Raw genomic sequence first — 16566 nt, 5'->3', positions numbered from 1 at the left:
AGTCATCCTCTCCTCTGAAATGGCTGATAACAGGGGGCAATAGACTGTATTCTCCTGTCCTACAGTCATCCTCTCCCCTGAAATGGCTGATAACAGGGGGCAATAGACTGTATTCTCCTGTCCTACAGTCATCCTCTTCCCTGAAATGGCTGATATCAGGGAGCAATAGATTGTATTCTCCTGTCCTACAGTCATCCTCTCCCCTGAAATGGCTGATAACAGGGAGCAATAGACTGTATTCTCCTGTCCTACAGTCATCCTCTCCCCTGAAATGGCTAATAACAGGGATCAATAGATTGTATTCTCCTGTCCTACAGTCATCCTCTCCACTGAAATGGCTGATAACAGGGGCAATAGACTGTATTCTCCTGTCCTACAGTCATACTCTGCCCTGAAATGGCTGATAACAGGGGGCAATAGACTGTATTCTCCTGTCCTACAGTCATCCTCTCCCCTGAAATGGCTAATAACAGGGATCAAAAGATTGTATTCTCCTGTCCTACAGTCATCCTCTCCCCTGAAATGGCTGATAACAGGGGTAATAGACTGTATTCTCCTGTCCTACAGTCATCCTCTCCCCTGAAATGTCTGATAACAAGGAGCAATAGACTGTATTCTCCTGTCCTACAGTCATCCTCTCCCCTGAAATGGCCGATAACAGGGAGCAATAGACTGTATTCTCCTGTCCTACAGTCATCCTCTCCCCTGAAATGGCTGATAACAGGGAGCAATAGACTGTATTCTCCTGTCCTACAGTCATCCTCTCCCCTGAAATGGCTGATAACAGGGAGCAATAGATTGTATTCTCCTGTCCTACAGTCATCCTCTCCCCTGAAATGGCTGATAACAGGGAGCAATAGACTGTATTCCCCTGTCCTACAGTCATCCTCTCCCCTGAAATGGCTGATAACAGGAGGCAATAGACCGTATTATCCTGTACTACAGTCATCCTCTCCCCCTGAAATGGCTGATAACAGGGAGCAATAGATTGTATTCTCCTGTCCTACAGTCGTCCTCTCCCCTGAAATGGCTGATAACAGGGGGCAATAGACTGTATTCTCCTGTCCTACAGTCATCCTCCCCCCTGAAATGGCTGATAACAGGGGGCAATAGACTGTATTCTCCTGTCCTACAGTCATCCTGTCCCCTGAAATGGGTGATAACAGGGGGCAATAGATTGTATTCTCCTGTCCTACAGTCGTCCTCTCCCCTGAAATGGCTGATAACAGGGGGCAATAGACTGTATTCTCCTGTCCTACAGTCATCCTCTCCCCTGAAATGGCTGATAACAGGGGGCAATAGACTGTATTCTCCTGTCCTACAGTCATCCTCTCCCCTGAAATGGCTGATAACAGCGAGCAATAGATTGTATTCTCCTGTCCTACAGTCATCCTCTCCCCTGAAATGGCTGATAACAGGGGGCAATAGACTGTATTCTCCTGTCCTACAGTCATCCTCTCCCCTGAAATGGCTGATAACAGGGAGCAATAGACTGTATTCTCCTGTCCTACAGTCATCCTCTCCCCTGAAATGGCTGATAACAGGGAGCAATAGACTGTATTCTCCTGTCCTACAGTCATCCTCTCCCCTGAAATGGCTGATAACAGGGGGCAATAGACTGTATTCTCCTGTCCTACAGTCATCCTCTCCCCTGAAATGGCTGATAACAGGGGGCAATAGACTGTATTCTCCTGTCCTACAGTCATCCTGTCCCCTGAAATGGGTGATAACAGGGGGCAATAGATTGTATTCTCCTGTCCTACAGTCGTCCTCTCCCCTGAAATGGCTGATAACAGGGGGCAATAGACTGTATTCTCCTGTCCTACAGTCATCCTCTCCCCTGAAATGGCTGATAACAGGGAGCAATAGACTGTATTCTCCTGTCCTACAGTCATCCTCTCCCCTGAAATGGCTGATAACAGGGAGCAATAGACTGTATTCTCCTGTCCTACAGTCATCCTCTCCCCTGAAATGGCTGATAACAGGGGGCAATAGACTGTATTCTCCTGTCCTACAGTCATCCTCTCCCCTGCAATGGCTGATAACAGGGGGCAATAGACTGTATTCTCCTGTCCTACAGTCATCCTGTCCCCTGAAATGGGTAATAACAGGGGGCAATAGATTGTATTCTCCTGTCCTACAGTCGTCCTCTCCCCTGAAATGGCTGATAACAGGGGCAATAGATTGTATTCTCCTGTCCTACAGTCATCCTCTCCCCTGAAATGGCTGATAACAGGGGGCAATAGACTGTATTCTCCTGTCCTACAGTCATCCTCTCCCCTGAAATGGCTGATAACAGGGAGCAATAGACTGTATTCTCCTGTCCTACAGTCATCCTCTCCCCTGAAATGGCTGATAACAGGGGGCAATAGACTGTATTCTCCTGTCCTACAGTCATCCTCTCCCCTGAAATGGCTGATAACAAGGGGCAATAGACTGTATTCTCCTGTCCTACAGTCATCCTCTCCCCTGAAATGGCTGATAACAGAGGCAATAGACTGTATTCTCCTGTCCTACAGTCATCCTCTCCCCTGAAATGGCTGATAACAGGGGGCAATAGACTGTATTCTCCTGTCCTACAGTCATCCTCTCCCCTGAAATGGCTGATAACAGGGGGCAATAGACTGTATTCTCCTGTCCTACAGTCATCCTCTCCCCTGAAATGGCTGATAACAGGGAGCAATAGACTGTATTCTCCTGTCCTACAGTCATCCTCTCCCCTGAAATGGCTGATAACAGAGGCAATAGACTGTATTCTCCTGTCCTACAGTCATCCTCTCCCCTGAAATGGCTGATAACAGGGGGCAATAGACTGTATTCTACTGTCCTACAGTCATCCTCTCCCCCTGAAATGGCTGATAACATGGAGCAATAGACTGTATTCTCCTGTCCTACAGTCATCCTCTCCCCTGAAATGGCTGATAACAGGGAGCAATAGACTGTATTCTCCTGTCCTACAGTCATCCTGTCCCCTGAAATGGCTGATAACAGGGAGCAATAGACTGTATTCTCTTGTCCTACAGTCATCATCTCCCCTGAAATGTCTGATAACAGGGAGCAATAGACTGTATTCTCCTGTCCTACAGTCATCCTCTCCCCTGAAATGGCTGATAACAGGGGGCAATAGACTGTATTCTCCTGTCCTACAGTCATCCTCTCCCCTGAAATGGCTGATAACAGGGAGTAATAGATTGTATTCTCCTGTCCTACAGTCATCCTCTCCCCTGAAATGGCTGATAACAGGGAGCAATAGACTGTATTCTCCTGTCCTACAGTCATCCTCTCCCCTGAAATGGCCGATAACAGGGGGCAATAGATTGTATTCTCCTGTCCTACAGTCATCCTCTCCCCTGAAATGGCTGATAACAGGGAGTAATAGATTGTATTCTCCTGTCCTACAGTCATCCTCTCCCCTGAAATGGCTGATAACAGGGAGCAATAGACTGTATTCTCCTGTCCTACAGTCATACTCTCCTCTGAAATGGCTGACAACAGGGGGCAATAGACTGTATTCTCCTGTCCTACAGTCATCCTCTCCCCTGAAATGGCTGATAACAGGGGGCAATAGACTGTATTCTCCTGTCCTACAGTCATCCTCTCCCCAGAAATGGCTGATAACAGGGAGTAATAGATTGTATTCTCCTGTCCTACAGTCATCCTCTCCCCTGAAATGGCTGATAACAGGGGGCAATAGACTGTATTCCCCTGTCCTACAGTCATCCTCTCCCCTGAAATGGCTGATAACAGGGAACAATAGACTGTATTCTCCTGTCCTACAGTCATCCTCTCCCCTGAAATGGCGGATAACAGTGAGCAATAGACTGTATTCTCCTGTCCTACAGTCATCCTCTCCCCAGAAATGGCTGATAACAGGGAGTAATAGATTGTATTCTCCTGTCCTACAGTCATCCTCTCCCCTGTAATGGCTGATAACAGGGGGCAATAGACTGTATTCTCCTGTCCTACAGTCATCCTCTCCCCTGAAATGGCTGATAACAGGGGGCAATAGACTGTATTCTCCTGTCCTACAGTCATCCTCTCCCCTGATATGGCTGATAACATGGAGCAATAGACTGTATTCTCCTGTCCTACAGTCATCATCTCCCCTGAAATGGCTGATAACAGGGGGCAATAGACTGTATTCTCCTGTCCTACAGTCATCCTCTCCCCTGAAATGGCTGATAACAGGGGGCAATAGATTGTATTCTCCTGTCCTACAGTCATCATCTCCCCTGAAATGGCTGATAACAGGTAGCAATAGACTGTATTCTCCTGTCCCACAGTCATCCTCTCCCCTGAAATGGCTGATAACAGGGGGCAATAGACTGTGTATTCTCCTGTCCTACAGTCATCCTCTCCCCTGAAATGGCTGATAACAGGGAGCAATAGACTGTATTCTCCTGTCCCACAGTCATCCTCTCCCCTGAAATGGCTGATAACAGGTAGCAATAGACTGTATTCTCCTGTCCTACAGTCATCCTCTCCCCTGAAATGGCTGATAACAGGGGGCAATAGATTGTATTCTCCTGTCCTACAGTCATCCTCTCCCCTGAAATGGCTGATAACAGGGGGCAATAGACTGTATTCTCCTGTCCTACAGTCATCCTCTCCCCTGAAATGGCTGATAACAGGGGGCAATAGACTGTGTATTCTCCTGTCCTACAGTCATCCTCTCCCCTGAAATGGCTAATAACAGGGGGCAATAGATTGTATTCTCCTGTCCTACAGTCATCCTCTCCCCTGAAATGGCTGATAACAGGGGGCAATAGATTGTATTCTCCTGTCCTACAGTCATCCTCTCCCCTGAAATGGCTGATAACAGGGGGCAATAGACTGTATTCTCCTGTCCTACAGTCATCCTCTCCCCTGAAATGGCTGATAACAGGGAGCAATAGACTGTATTCTCCTGTCCTACAGTCATCCTCTCCCCTGAAATGGCTAATAACAGGGGGCAATAGACTGTATTCTCCTGTCCTACAGTCATCCTCTCCCCTGAAATGGCTGATAACAGGGGGCAATAGACTGTGTATTCTCCTGTCCTACAGTCATCCTTTACCCTGAAATGGCTAATAACAGGGGGCAATAGACTGTATTCTCCTGTCCTACAGTCATCCTCTCCCCTGAAATGTCTGATAACAGGATGCAATAGACTGTATTCTCCTGTCCTACAGTCATCCTCTGCCCTGAAATGGCTGATAACAGGGAGCAATAGACTGTATTCTCCTGTCCTACAGTCATCCCCCCCCCCCCCTGAAATGGATGATAACAGGGGCAATAGACTGTATTCTCCTGTCCTACAGTCATCCTCTTAGCTAATAATAATCTCCTCAGTAAGCAGAGATAAGACTACATTCATCAGGTGGGGAAGTGGTTAAATGGATGCCGTCAGCAGCCGGAGTAGTTGAGGAATCAGGTTGGATCATTATGGCTATAAGCTGAGAGTGAGCAGCCTCCCGACGGTGTGCTGTTTGACGACTGTAGGTTTAAACCTCCACCATTTTAATTAGCAGACGGAATTCAGGTTCAAACACAGCTGGCTCCACCGCGCCGCGCGCCGCACCTGGTCCCTGGAGGAGTCTCTGTGGGAACAACGCCAGAGCAAGGGGAGCGTTTTGCAGAGCTTGCCTCACACTGTTGTGATTAATTGCCATTGCTAGCTTGGCTGAGCATCCAGGCCGCCTCTGGGTATCGCTGCAGCACAAGCTGTGTGGCTGCCGGCTCTCTGGCTGTTTAGTAATTGCTACAAAATAAAATAAAAAACTGCAAAACCGGGAAAGCAAAATTTTTCTCCGTAACACATTCCCACGAGCACTCAATATTTTTAAAAGATTGTGAAAATCATATCGAAACTCCCAAAAACATTGTAAATTGCAAATCAGGGACGGCAGATGGACGGGGGCAGGAAAGGGCACAGCGGTGTTAGTGCAACATGTTCTTTAATCGCTCATCTGGAAGGACGTGACTCTAAAAATAGGAAAGTCCCTCGTTACTGGTGTTTTGTTTTTTCTTTGGATTAACAAATTTGACACGAAAGAGTAAAAGAAAAATTATATAAATATACAGTATATATGCAGTGGATATAAAAAGTCTACACACCCCTGTTAAAATGTCTGGTTTCTGTGATGTAAAAAAATTAGACAAATATAAATCATTTCAGAACTTTTTCCAGCTTTAATGTGACCTATAAACTGTACAACTCAATGGAAAAACAAACTGAAATCTTTTAGGTGGAGGGAAGAAAAAATAAAATAATATGGTTGCATAAGTGTGCACACCCTTAAACTAATATTTTGTTGAAGCACCTTTTGATTTTATTACAGCACTCAGTCTTTTTGGGTATGAGTCTATCAGCATGGCACATTTTGACTTGGCAAGTTTTGCCCACTCTTCTTTGCAAAAACACTCCAAATCTGTCAGATTGCGAGGGCATCTCCTGGGCACAGCCCTCTTCACATCACCCCACAGATTTTCAATCGGATTCAGGTCTGGGCTCTGGCTGGGCCATTCCAAAACGTTAATCTTCTTCTGGTGAAGCCATTCCTTTGTTGATTTGGATGTATGCTTTGGGTCGTTGTCATGCTGAAAGATGAAGTTCCTCTTCATGTTCAGCTTTCTAGCAGAAGCCTGAAGGTTTTGGGCCAATATTGACTGGTATTTGGAACTGTTCATAATTCCCTCTAGCTTAACTAAGGCCCCAGTTCCAGCTGAAGAAGAACAGCCCCTTGGCATGATGCTGCCACCACCATGCTTCACTGTGGGGATCGGGTTCTTTTGGTGATGTGCAGTGTTGTTTTTGAGTCAAACATATCTTTTGGAATTATGGCCAAAAAGTTCAACCTTGGTTTCATCAGACCATAACACCTTTTCCCACATTCTTTTGGGAGACTTCAGATGTGTTTTTGCAAAATTTAGCCTGGCTTGGATGTTTTTCTTCGTAAGAAAGGGCTTTCGTCTTGCCTGTCTACCCCATAGCCCAGACATATAAAGAATACGGGAGATTGTTGTCACATGGACCACACAGCCAGGACTTGCCAGATATTCCTGCAGCTCCTTTAATGTTGCTGTAGGCCTCTTGGTCGCCTCCCAGACCAGTTTTCTTCTCGTCTTTTCATCTATTTTGGAGGGACGTCCAGTTCTTGGTAATGTCACTGTTGTGCCATATTTTCTCTCCTTGATGATGACTGTCTTCACTGTGCGCCATGGTAGATCTAATGCTTTGGAAATTCTTTTGTCCCCTTCTCCTGACTGATACCTTTTAGCAATGAGATCCCTCTGATGGTTTGGAAGCTCCTCTCTGTGGACCATGGCTTTTGCTGTGGGATGCGACTAAGAACATTTCAGGAAAGACCAACTAGAGCAGCTGAACGTTATTTGGGGCTATTCAGAAGCACTTTACATGATGGCCGGTGTATGCTGACTCCTATTTAACAGGATTGTGAATGTGATTGCTTAATTCTGAACACAGCTACATCCTCAGTTTTAAGAGGGTGTGCACACTTATGCAACCACATTATTTTAGTTATTTTTTTCTTCCCTCTACCTAAAAGATTTCAGTTTGTTTTTCCATTGAGTTGTACAGTTTATAGGTCACATTAAAGGTGGAAAAAGTTCTGAAATGATTTATCTTTGTCTCATTTTTTTACAACACAAAAACCTGACATTTTAACAGGGGTGTGTAGACTTTTTATATCTACTGTGTATATGTATATGTATATATATATATATATATATATATATATATATATATAAATTGCCATCAAAGCAGCAATAATGCATTCAGAAATCTGAATAGGCATCAATCTAAGAAAAATTGTCACAGTAAATTGTGCCAAATTTATTAAAAGGGACAAGAAATTTGGTGAAATCAGAACAATTAAATGTATGCCTGCTACATGCACTATTAAAATAATAATTTGAACTCTGTCAGTATAGAAAGCAAATTTTTGCACAATTTGTGGTTTGTTTGTTTCTTTTAGAAATTCAGCATAAACTCAATAAATGGCACAGAAATTGGCACATCTCATTTTAGACTGATTGCTGAAAATTCTGTTTAGGATTTTTTAGTTTCTCTTTTACTCTTATATTTAGAGGACTCTCTTCCCTTTCTGTGGGAGGTCAGCAGCTCATCACCTTAATCTCTCTGAGGCATCACAATTAGCTTTCACATTATACAGTCAAATGTATCAAATTTGCACCATAGTTTTCTGGTGTACAATCGACTGAACTATTAGCACCAGTGAGGCTTTGTAAGAAAAGTTGCTACTTTTCCACCTTTTACGCCAACCTTGCCACTTTTACAAAATTTGGATGGACCGCCATGACAAGACTCATTCAACAACATGCTGCATATTCGACCACAACCTTACGTCAGCTCCCTTGCTGGAGTAGATTTATTTTTCTAGTGTTCAGACCTTCCAAGCATATATGACAGTAATATTTTATATTAAGACTGGTGTCAGAGATATACATGCCCCCCAAATAGACCTGCGCAATCTCAGACAAGTTTAATAAATCTGCCCCACTGTATTTACTGTTTCTGCCACTAGGTGGCAGGCATTATGGTTATGCATAGCCATCTGGAAGCCTGATTTTCATGACGCCTCCACAGACTGCACTGCAGCGCTGCTGCGGTTACAGGCACTCTGCGACAGGCTGAAGAATTAGTATAGGGAGTGCGGGTGCTTTGTATATATACAGTGTTAACCCCCATAGATGAAGCAGAAAATCATCTTGTCACTTACATACATGAGTGCTCTCTTAATCACACGGCTGATGTCTCGCCTCCATTCGGGAATGTCGGGGTTAAAATCATCGAGATTTGGTGAAAACGACAATCGCAGAGACTGAAACTGCTCTGTGGACAGCAAATAGTAACAGGGTTAAATGGACTTTTATAAAACAATTATTTTTTTTGTTTTTTGTTTTTGAGGGGGGGGGGGGGGGGATTAAAATGGCAGCAGATACCCCAACCGAACTGGCAAATGTGTATATAGCACTGACATTGTCTACAGTCTCATAATACACTGTGAGAAATATACTGTATAAAGACTTTTTTCTAAATAAGGTATATCTCATGTTTTGAGTTTTGAGATATACCTAGATAGATAGATAGCAGAGTTGATAATATAAGCAGCACCGCAGGTCCAGAGTACAAAAGGGTGCCAGCAGATGTAGGAGCGATCCAATCTCCCAAAAATTGTAGAAAAACAAAGATATTCCACGGCACTCCAAAAGAAGTAAAATTAATGTGACTTTAATTCACCAACGCAACGTTTCGGTCCACACACTGGAACCTTCCTCAAACAGTGACAAACATAGTGGGTATAGCAGCATATATATAAGGTGAACAATTTACATAATAATTAGTGTAATTAGGTAAAAACATAAATAATAAAACTTTTAAATATAGCATAGTGTCCATAGGTGTATGCAAAGTTGCCATCATTTATGCAAATCAATCCAATGATCAAAAATAAATGTGAATAAATACATAAAATACATTAAAAATTCAATACATACTCAGGTGAAGATAATCCATAATTAGTGAAAATATTCCATAACTAGTGGACAGGTGAGAAGACACGTGATGGTTAAAAACACATATTTCATCATAAACTAGTAGTGATTACCTCGGCAGACATGAGGATCTCGGCGTGGACTGTGCAAGAATGCGCCCAAATGGAGCGCACCCTTGGAACGCACACATCACTTCCTCCTCGGGACGTCATCAAATGATAGCCTCCCACGGAGTTTGGTCGCATATAAAGATCGACATATTCCGAATCACGTGACGGGAGCTCATGTGATCCAGCCCCTGGTGATCACCTGACAGGTGGCCGGCGATCCAACACAGGAACTAAAAACAAAGTCCAGTCACATGATCGGATCTGACAAAAAATGTAATTGCGAGTCCCCATGTGTTCCTATCTCGAATAGATGCCCCATCTCATTGGACCATAACAGGAATAGAAAGCTATATCTAAAGTTGTTAGTATGGTGAAAATGTGGATCGTGGAATCACAAATTGGAAAATATACTGTATAGTTTGGTTATATAGAGATGGTAGTGGAACCACAGGGTAAGTGTGGGAGAAGAGCTGGTGATGACAACAGTGGTTGCCCCTCAGCATTATAATCATGGGGCCCACCATATCTGTCACATTTCCATCCCATACATATATATATATCTCAGGGCAAAGAGATAAATGTATCAAAGAATCCACTATGCCAATGGAGTCATTGACATTAGGTCACACTGCCAATGAGACCCCAATGTCTCTGGGGATGGCACTGGTTGTCCAATATCTAAAATTAGTAAGAAGCGAATGGACCTACCAGTCTCTCAACATTTCACAGAAGCAGGTCACTGTGAGAAAGATGTGAAGTGTATGATTATTGAACATATTCCAATCTCTCGTAGAGGAGGAAATAGGATCCTGGCGCTTAAAAAACGAGAAATAGAGTGGATTGTTAGATTAAATACACTAAAACCAAATGGATTGAACGTTGAGTTCAGACCATGGATTTGTGCTGAGACATTGAGATATATATGTAATTGGAGGTATGGATCCCTCATTGGGAATATTTAAATACTGTCATGTATCATCATCTTGTGGTTGTATGTGGGTGCAACTTTTGAGGATATACATCAAGATTGAACTACTTTTAATAAATTATATATTTCAGGTGCTACATGTTCTTTTTATTTCTATTGTAGCTTCCTCTCCCATTAGGACTGTATTTAATCATAGTATGCATTGTTGTGCTTGGTGTTTTGGTGACGGATGTTGTGGAATCCTATTGTTTTGTCCCTTTCTTTCGGGGATGGCTACATAAGGGCTGTTTATCTGTATTCTATATACCCACAAAGTGTCAGATATGGAGAGTGGTGGCAATTGGTGTGTCCATTGTCTAATTTTAGATATTGGACAACCAGTGCCATCCCCAGAGACATTGGGGTCTCATTGGCAGTGTGACCTAATGTCAATGACTCCATTGGCATAGTGGATTCTTTGATACATTTATCTCTTTGCCCTGAGATATATATACAGTACAGACCAAAAGTTTGGACACACCTTCTCATTCAAAGAGTTTTCTTTGTTTTCATGACTATGAAGGCATCAAAACTATGAATTAACACATGTGGAATTATATACATAACAAACAAGTGTGAAACAACTGAAAATATGTCATATTCTAGGTTCTTCAAAGTAGCCACCTTTTGCTTTGATTACTGCTTTGCACACTCTTGGCATTCTCTTGATGAGCTTCAAGAGGTAGTCCCCTGAAATGGTCTGCGGTCCAGCTCACCCCAAACCATCTCGATTGGGTTCAGGTCCGGTGACTGTGGAGGCCAGGTCATCTGGCGCAGCACCCCATCACTCTCCTTCATGGTCAAATAGCCCTTACCTTCAAAGTTTTTCCAATTTTTCGGCTGACTGACTGACATTCATTTCTTAAAGTAATGATGGCCACTCGTTTTTCTTTACTTAGCTGCTTTTTTCTTGCCATAATACAAATTCTAACAGTCTATTCAGTAGGACTATCAGCTGTGTATCCACCTGACTTCTCCTCAACGCAACTGATGGTCCCAACCCCATTTATAAGGCAAGAAATCCCACTTATTAAACCTGACAGGGCACACCTGTGAAGTGAAAACCATTTCAGGGGACTACCTCTTGAAGCTCATCAAGAGAATGCCAAGAGTGTGCAAAGCAGTAATCAAAGCAAAAGGTGGCTACTTTGAAGAACCTAGAATATGACATATTTTCAGTTGTTTCACACTTGTTTGTTATGTATATAATTCCACATGTGTTAATTCATAGTTTTGATGCCTTCAGTGTGAATCTACAATTTTCATAGTCATGAAAATAAAGAAAACTCTTTGAATGAGAAGGTGTGTCCAAACTTTTGGTCTGTACTGTATATAAGTATGGGATGTAAATGTGACAGATAGTGGTGGGCCCCATGCTTATAATGCGAGCGGCAACAACTGTTGTCATCACCAGCTCTTCTCCCACACTTACCCTGTGGTTCCACTCCCATCTATATATAACCAAACTATACAGTATATTTTCCAATTTGTGATTCCATGATCCACATTTTCACCATACTAACAACTTTAGATATAGCTTTCTATTACTGTTATGGTCCAATGAGATGGGGTATCTATTCGAGATAGGAACACATGGGGACTCGCAATTACATTTTTTGTCAGATCCGATCATGTGACTGGACTTTGTTTTTAGTTCCTGTGTTGGATCGCCGGCCACCTGTCAGGTGATCACCAGGAGCTGGATCACATGAGCTCCCGTCACGTGATTCGGAATATGTCGATCTTTGTATGCGACCAAACTCCGTGGGAGGCTATCATTTAGTGACGTCCCGAGGAGGAAGTGATGTGTGCGTTCCATTTGGGCGGAAGTTGGAAACACACATCGCGCATGCGCATTCTTGCACAGTCCACGCCGAGATCCTCATGTCTGCCGAGGTAATCACTACTGGTTCATGATGAAATATGTGTTTTTAGCTATCACATGTCTTCTCACCTGTGCACTAATTATGGATTATTTACACTAATTATGGATTATCTTGACCTGAGTATGTATTGAATTTTTAATGCATTTTATGTATTTATTCACATTTATTTTTAATCATTGGATTGATTTGCATAAATGATGGCAACTTTGGATACACCTATGGACACTATGCTATATTTAAAAGTTTTATTATTTATGTTTTTACCTAATTACAATAATTATGATGTAAATTGTTCACCTTATATATATGCTGCTATACCCACTATGTTTGTCATAAAAGTAATGAGATTAAAATCACATTTATTACAAATAATTAAAATGTTTAGCAGGATTCAAATAAAATTAATAAATGAAGAATAAAAAACCTGAAAAATAAATAAGATTAAAATAAAAAAATACCATATTTTTCACTTTATAAGACGCACTTTTTTCCCCTCCAAAGTTAGTGCGTCTTATAAAAACGAATGTGGCCCAAATGTGTAGCTTAATGCAGCTCAGGAGCTCTCACTAACTGCTCCTGAGCTGCCATAAAACAATGGGAGAACGGGCGGGAGGACGGACGGGAGAACGGGTGGGCAGCACTCACGGTACCCTTCAGTGAAGCCGCCAGCCTGTGCATACATTGCGGCACTAAGCAGCGGGCTGGCGGTTTCACTGATGACCAAGTGATGCGCCCGTTCTCCTCCATGTGAGCTGGACCTGGAGTGTCCGGACCGGTACCGTAACTGTCTGCAGACTGGCGGCATCTCTGTATGCCATATAGTGCCGCCAGCCTGCTGTATCCAAGTACAGGTCCTGACACTTTCTCCTCCTCTCCAGACCCCCCCCCCCCCACTTTCTCCTCTTCCCCCCAGGCAGGCAGTTTCTCCTCTCCCCAGGGCAGTTTCTCTTCTCCCCTGGGCAGTTTCTCCTCTCCCCCTGGGCAGTTTCTACTCACCCCTACACCCCTACTCTACTTAGCCGGTGCTGATTGGTGGTGAGTCCTGCTCCTCCTTCCTCCACCAATCAGCTACTGGTACACTGTTCAGTGCCACATGACACCCTCCTCTAGGTACCATAGATTGCATCCTAAGTCCCAAGGTGAGGACATCTTAAGGCAATTTATGGTACCCTAATTAAAAACTGTGTGCCAAATATGACTATAACCCCCATCATCCATAGAAATCCACCCATGTACTGCAAAATATGGGTGGATTCCTATGGATGAGGGGGGTTAAAGTCATATTTAATATAGACACATGACTATTACAGAACAGTGTTTATTTTAAATATGACTATAACCCCCCACATCCATAGGAATCCACACATATTTTGCAGTACATGGGTGGATTTCTATGGATGAGGGGGGTTATAGTCATATCTAGACAGATGCCAATTACAGAACAGTCCCTGGACAGTGTTAATTTTAAACATACTGTAACTATAACCCCCCCTTTAGTTCAAATCATTTTTTTCTCCATTTTCCTCCTCTGAAAACTGGGTGCGTCTTATCATCAGGTGAGTCTTATAAAGCGAAAAATACGGTATATGAAAAATGATAAAATAAACAAACATAACTCAGAATGGATAACGTCAGAAAAAAATGAGTAAACAAATCATAAAAGTTCTGTGTGTTAGGTACTCATCTGCGGAAGTCACCTTGACGCCTGGTAGACGGGCCCGACACAGGTTTGATCAAAAATGTGCGCAAAGAGCTTCTATTATGTCATTTTTAGTAGGTATAATACCACTTTAATTTAGAATGATCCCCATTTCTCAGTTCTATTGTTTGCATGTGAAATGTTGTGCAGCCATGCTTTTATTAGTTCTCTGTATGCTCGCTTTATGGATATGCACCTGTGACCATAAATGTGCTAGTCTAAATTTTCTTGTAGTAAACAAATCATAAAAAATAAATAATAAGGTTAGAATATAATGTAGAGCAACCATTAAATAAATTAAGGCTCTTAAAAAAATGTCAGTCCATTAAGAAAATAACAGAAATCTCAGGGTCGCCAATTTATAATTATTCTCAGTTTTTCATAAAATGGAGTGGAAGATTAAGATAAAAAAATTACAAACGTAATTGTGCATTAGACCAATATGGGGACGCATAGAGTCCATGTGTCTCTGTTTTAGGCTCTAATGACCGCATTTAACAATGGATGTACAACAATCAACTTGTTTTTTACATTAAAAAATTGCAAATCTTGCTGCACGTCCCATTTAAAAAAAAATATATATATAAAAAAAAAATATATATGTTTTCCCCTACCTCTTATCACGTTTGAAATGAGTGGAGAAAAGCTGTGGTGGTTTTACTGGGAGTTGGTGAAGTTTAAAACCATTAAAAAGATTTATTAATTAAGTCAGAAAATGCTACAACGTTTCACACAAATCCAGATTTTATTTTTGACCTTAGGACAATCTAGCATGGGCCAAATGCAAATTTGGTGCAGCCTATTTACCTACAGTACAGACCAAAAGTTTGGACACACCTTGTCATTCAAAGACTACCTCTTGAAGCTCATCAAGAGAATGCCAAGAGTGTGCAAAGCAGTAATCAAAGCAAAAGGTGGCTACTTTGAAGAACCTAGAATATGACATATTTTCAGTTGTTTCACACTTGTTTGTTATGTATATAATTCCACATGTGTTAATTCATAGTTTTGATGCTTTCATAGTCATGAAAATAAAGAAAACTCTTTGAATGAGAAGGTGTGTCCAAACTTTTGGTCTGTACTGTATACTTGGGAGATTACTTCCAACAGTTGTAGGAAGGGGGCAGGGCGGATTGTGACGGCACAGGAACGACTTGTGTAAATTTTCCCCAAAGGGAGAGGTTTGTGGGTGTTTCCTGGGTATTTTGTGCATAAAATATGAGGAATTGGGAGGAAAAGACAACTTCTTTTTATATGACTTTTATGATTCACATGACAGAAAATGAAATAAAAAAAACGACCCTTAACATAAAGTGTTAATCACATCGAACACAAAAGAAAACTGGATTATAAAAAAAAAAAAAAAAATAAAAGGTTTATTTACCACTATTGAATGTAGACATTTTGCACAAAACAAAACATTTCAACCTCAACTCCCCCATTTTGTGGTATTATTCACAGCAGGGAGATAATCATCCAATTAGTCAGGTAAACAAGGTATTGTGGGTGCAGTCATGTTTAATAGAAAGTTGCTTCGTACAAATTAGCATCTGCCGGGAAAGTGCACAAATTTGATTACAATTATTATGTTCATGCAGGAAATAAAGGGTCTAGATGAACAGGCAGTAAAATAAGGCGAACGCAACGCTGCTGGTAACCAGGTGGTGTAGACTGTGAAAAGGGCAAAAAATATTAAACAAAGCCTACACAGACCGTATGGAGCTCTGACCCTGAAGACAAGCAACATGTGACCAGAAGCATCCATCCACAGCCGCCAGTGAAGAACACTGCGCATGCGCTAGATTCGCATGTGAAATGTGTAAGACAAATGGTGGAGTAAATTAGAGTCTTATCTTCTTTATTCCAAAGTTAAGGAGGCAGCTGGTGACAGAAGAGCCAATCATACTGTAAGGTACACGTGTACATAATACAATTAGGACATAAAAAAATAAAAATAAAAATAAAATAAAAATTATCCTGCTATGAGAGTGGTAGTTTCTGATATAGATTTGTAGCCATTTCTTTTTGCTAATTAATACATTTGGCTTAGGCCTGTTTCACACTTGTGTTGTTGTTTTCCGGTATTGTCATCCAGCAGAGTATCTCAAAACCGTAAAAAACGGTTCCATTCTGAATGGAAAGAAAACTGTTCAGGATGCATCAGGATGTCTTCTGTTCCATCAGCTAACCGAACGGATGAAAACTGATGTGTAACCAAAACGGAACAGCTTAATTCCAGTTCTGAGATCCTCTGCCGGTGTCACGGCTGTATGTGAGCAACAAGAGTATACACAGTAAAAAGAGCTACTGACCGGACCCAAACTAGGGAGGATAAAGGGTGATCCCTGTCAGACCCTCAAAGCTCTCCCTATGCTGCTAAAGCACATG

General features: G+C 42.2%; 1 protein-coding gene across 2 annotated transcripts in view; it reads right to left on the bottom strand.

Moving 5' to 3' along the window:
- The window catches only part of SORCS1 (sortilin related VPS10 domain containing receptor 1), a 647341-nt gene that overhangs the window by 65436 nt on the left and 565339 nt on the right, over positions 1-16566 (bottom strand). For both annotated transcript variants that reach the window (XM_040436033.1, XM_040436034.1), the window contains exon 22: positions 8742-8854. In XM_040436033.1, the coding sequence (XP_040291967.1) occupies positions 8742-8854 (113 nt within the window). The remainder of the gene's footprint in view (positions 1-8741; positions 8855-16566) is intronic.

Source organism: Bufo bufo, chromosome 6 (genome assembly GCF_905171765.1).
Source record: "Bufo bufo chromosome 6, aBufBuf1.1, whole genome shotgun sequence".
NCBI lineage: Eukaryota > Metazoa > Chordata > Amphibia > Anura > Bufonidae > Bufo > Bufo bufo.
The sequence above is the reverse complement of the archived record's forward strand: the minus strand, read 5'-3'. Positions and strand labels throughout refer to the sequence as shown.